General features: G+C 55.2%; 1 protein-coding gene across 1 annotated transcript in view; it reads right to left on the bottom strand.

Annotated features, from left to right (window-relative positions):
• The window catches only part of LOC104833337 (zinc finger protein 729-like), a 49,591-nt gene extending 46,046 nt beyond the window's left edge, over nucleotides 1-3,545 (bottom strand). The window contains 3 exon segments of the mRNA XM_010569926.1: nucleotides 1,259-1,843; nucleotides 2,348-2,929; nucleotides 3,398-3,545. Coding sequence (XP_010568228.1) covers nucleotides 1,259-1,843; nucleotides 2,348-2,885 — 1,123 coding nt within the window. The 5' untranslated portion in view covers nucleotides 2,886-2,929; nucleotides 3,398-3,545.
• Nucleotides 3,546-4,384: the final 839 nt, after the last annotated feature.

Genomic DNA, 4,384 nt, shown 5'->3' with positions numbered 1-4,384 from the left:
AGAAGAAGAGAGAAGGAGGAGAAGAAGGAGAAGGAGGAGAAGGAAGAGGTATAATGGAAAGGCCATCGCTCGCCACCTCCCAGCCAGTTCCTGACCAAAATCTGGCCAACCCCCTCCCCCAAACTCCCTCCTCTCCATTTTATTGCTGAGCACGACATGATATGGCCAGAACTATTGCTTTGGTTGGGTCGGGTCATCTGCCTGGCTGTGTGCCCCCTCCAGATCTCTTGTGCCTCTCCCAAATGTATTCACTGTTAAATGAACAGGACACAATTTGAAAGACACTATGAGCAAAATCCACAATAGTTGATACAAACTTCAAAAAAAGAAGAGGTATTCCACCACCCAAGACTTTTTGCCATGGTTTCCCCCATGGGCACCACCTCCTTCCTCATGGTAAGATACTCCCAGAGCCATCGGTGAGAGCAGCTCATCCCTCTGCCATCACGGTCCAGTATCCCTGTATCCCACCAGGAAGCATGAAAGCCTCAGCCTTGGTGAGCACCATCATGGAAGTTCATCTGGAGAGTTTGTAATCAGGTAATAACTAACGGTACGGGCTTTCAACGAAGGAAGTGATGAACAGGGAGAGATAAACACATTAACAGGAAACCAAATAAAATACAACACGATGGTCACAGCTTGTAACATGAGATGCCAACCAACATCCCACCAAAACGTTGTACCAAGGCTATCCAGCGGTTTGTTCAACCTTGGGTCTTGTTAACGACCCCGCTGGCTAACGAGACTATATAATCCCTTTGGACTCAGGGGAGCACCTTGGTTTTGCCAGGAAGGCAACGTTTCTTCTACATCGCCTTTCCCTGGACCCACAAGTCCCCATAGAGATGCTGGGGCTCTTGGATGTGATGGTCCCACGTGCTGGGGTGAAGGAAGAGCTGTGTTGTCTGTGCACCCAAGGCACCTGCTGGTAAATCTCCTCCTTCTTTTCATCTGCGTGCAGGCACTCACGTTTAAAAGCAGCAGGGCTCACACAACCACTTATCCCCCCCAGAAAAAAACCTTGGTGGGGCATTAGCACCCCCAGCTATCTCTGAATTTGCCCCTTCGAGATCACGAGGCTCATGGGATGAGACCAAACGGGTGGAAGTCCCTGCCTACGGAGGCAACAACCCCCTAATTTCATGGCATGTCCCCCCCGGAGAAGCTCCCTGGCCCACCGGCACCTCCTCCAAGTGGGTCCTCTGATGGAGAAGACACTCGGTGCCCACGCTGAATGACTTCCCGCAGACCACACATGCATAGGAGCTCTCCTGCGTGTGGTTCTGCTGGTGTGTGGCGAGGTGGGAGCTGGTCCGAAAGGTTTTCTGGCATTGCTGGCAGCTGTACGGCATCTCCCCAGTGTGGATCCGCTGGTGCAAGATAAGTTTTTGCTTCTGAGTAAAGGATTTCTCACAATCAGAGCAGGAAAAAGGTTTTTCACCAGTGTGGGTCCTCCGATGTCTGGAAAGGCTCGAGTTCTGGGTGAAGCACTCCCCACACTCGGGGCATTCGTACGGTCTCTCTCCCTTATGGATCCTGTGGTGGGTGACAAGGTTGGAGAAGTCATTGAAAGTCTTCCCGCAATCTGGGCACTTGTAGGGTCGTTCTCCCGTGTGATTTCTTTGGTGGCGTCTCAGGCTGTTTCTCCAGCAGAAGGTCTTCCCACATTCTGGGCATATATGGGTCTTCGGCTTAGCATGGGTCACCGGCTTGCTGGTGGCTGCACGGGTGTTCTTCATGCCCCCCCCTTGTCTCATCAGTGTCTGCTCCTTCTTGGTCTCCAATTTCTCCCTCAGCACCTGGGGTGGTTGTCCTGGCTTCAGCTGGGAGCTCTCGGTGCCTGCTCGAGAAAGACAAAGCTATTGCACCAACAGGACCTCCGCAACCAGGGATGGAGGAGAAACCCAAGTACCTGCTGGGGTAACACAAGCTGGGAAGACATGGGGGCAGTGGGTTGCAGTGGTGGAGGATGGGTGAAGAGAGGCCACAAATGAACCTGTCCAAAAATGACCATGGGAAATGTTATTGGAGACCACTTGCTATCACCAAGACTGACTCATGAACCCCCCTGCATGGAGGAGTTTATTCCAGTGCAGCTCCGTTAGTTGGAGGTCTCCACCCAAACCTCCTGCTCAGAGCAGGACTATTCCCACCGATAGTTCAACTCAACCTGGGGACAGAGCAAACCCATCCCCAGGAACATCTCCCACCCCATCACTGCTGCCACGCTAGGAGCAGGAATCCCAACACGGCCCCACCACATGCTTCTCCAGACCATCCCCACCCACAGGATGGTCCACCAGGGCATGGGACATCTCACACTAACCCCCCTCCAAGGACTCACCATTGTGGAGGACTTGCTCATGCCTTATGAGGTGAGACCTCTTCCGGAAGGTCTTCTCGCAGTGCGAGCAGGGGTACGGTCTCTCTCCGGTGTGGATGCGTTGGTGGGTAGTGAGGTCCGAGCGCCAGGAGAAGCGTTTCCCGCACGTGGTGCAGAGAAAGGGCTTCTCCCTGGTGTGTGTCCTCCAGTGACGCAGGAGGACCACGCTCTGCGTGAAGCTCTTCCCACAATCCAGGCACTTGAAGGGCTTCTCTCCCGTGTGGATCCGTCGGTGACGGGTCAGGCTGCTCCCCCAGGTGAAGATCTTCTTGCACTCCCCACACTTGTACACCTTCTGTGTGGAGCTACTCCTTGGTTGGCTTGCGTCTTCTTGAAGGTCTTCAGCATACGTCCCTTTGAAAGAGCATTTTCGGGGTCTTCTTGGTACTTGGCTACCTTCCTTATCATCTGGCTGATGCTGAACATCGTGGTCCATGTCCACCTTGGGGCTCTGCGGCTCCTCTCTGGGTCCTTCCAGCATCACCCTGTGCTCTTCCATGGGCTGGGAAAACAACTTCTTCTTCTCACTGTCTGTCCCGTTACCTGTTGGGACACCAAAGGGGGTCATCTGATGTCTGTTAAGGGATATTAAGTGCAGCCACCTCCTCCAGCAGCTCCAGCCCACACCAGTACCACCCGCTGTGGTGCTGCCCAGCTGCTGGAGCCCTTCTAGCAAGACTTCCACTCACTCCAGTAGCTGTACTGGGATCCCAGCTTGCTCCAGTAGCAGAGCAGGGGTGCTGACACCCCCGGTCTGACTCCTGTAGATGACCCCAATCCCGCTCACACCAGTCCTGCCAGTAGCTAACACTGGGTCCAGAAATAGTTAAGAAAGAGACTGAATAACAAAGACAGGACCAACTGTGATGACTGATGCGTAGACCAACCCCCTTGTACCTTGCCACCAGCCCCTTTTACACCCTTTTTTTGGCCTGGCCCCCCCTTTCCTCCTCCCTGCCCCCGTTCCCCTCCTCTGTACACACAGTCCCCCCTCCAGCGTTGCATCCTTACCAGCTGCAAAGCTCTTGGTAGAACTTCAGAGTTCTACTGGTAGGTGGAAGACCACTCATTAGTGCGACCAGCAACCCTTTTCTGGTTATTGTCTTCGTTAATGCTAATTGGGCAGTGTTTAGGTCTCCGCATGCTCCTCTCCCTCCCTTGCCTTATCCTCCTTCTCATGCTCCAAATGGCCTTGCCCGTTAGCGCCAGTAACGAGGTTTGCTCTTATCGCCGCTTTTCTTATCATGGTGTGGGGAGGGTTTGTCCCTGGTGTTCTTGCTGATGGCTTCTTGGTCCAGATACTCTTAAAGGAGACGTGTGTTGGGTGCCTGGGGGAACTGCAGGCAGAGGACCCGTGGAAAGAGGGGGCAGCTATTGAAATTTGGGGGGCAGAAGGTCCTTACGTGGGGACGACACGCTCTCATGGCTCTTCTCTTGTGTGATGTGGTCACGGGAAGAGCATCGGTCCGTGTGTCGCCCCACGGCTGGGCAAGGCTGGTGAAGCCCCATCCCCTTAGGGAATGTTGAATGTCCACCTGGGGAGGCTTCAGAGCCCCCCCAAGTTATTTGGGGGGGATACCCGGCCTCCTCCGTGACGTTATTTAGGGGAGAACTGGAGGATGTGCAAGGAGATCCCAGCTCGAGGCAGCAATCGATGGGCACCAGTGCCCCCCCCAAGCTGGGGGGGTGCAACATCACCCCCAGCCCCAACGGGGACCACCTACACCAGGCACAAAGCAGTAAGGAGCCGTGCTGGGTCTGGGGGGGGGTCCTTCTTCTTGACCCTCTCCCCAGACCCCCCCCATTACCTGTGGGGTGCTGCCCTGGCCACCCCCATTCACTGTGGGTGCTACCTCGGGGTCCCCCATTACCTTCAGGGCACTGCCGAGGCGCCCCCCCCATTTCCCACAGGTTCCTGCCTGGGACCCCCATGTTCCCTGTGGCCTCTTCCCAGGACCCCCCCCTTCCCTCTGGCTGCTGCCCTGGGGTCCCCCATTA

The sequence above is a fragment of the Haliaeetus leucocephalus genome, unplaced genomic scaffold (genome assembly GCF_000737465.1).
Source record: "Haliaeetus leucocephalus isolate CR32 unplaced genomic scaffold, Haliaeetus_leucocephalus-4.0 Scaffold282, whole genome shotgun sequence".
NCBI lineage: Eukaryota > Metazoa > Chordata > Aves > Accipitriformes > Accipitridae > Haliaeetus > Haliaeetus leucocephalus.
This window is presented reverse-complemented; position numbering and strand designations above follow the sequence as displayed.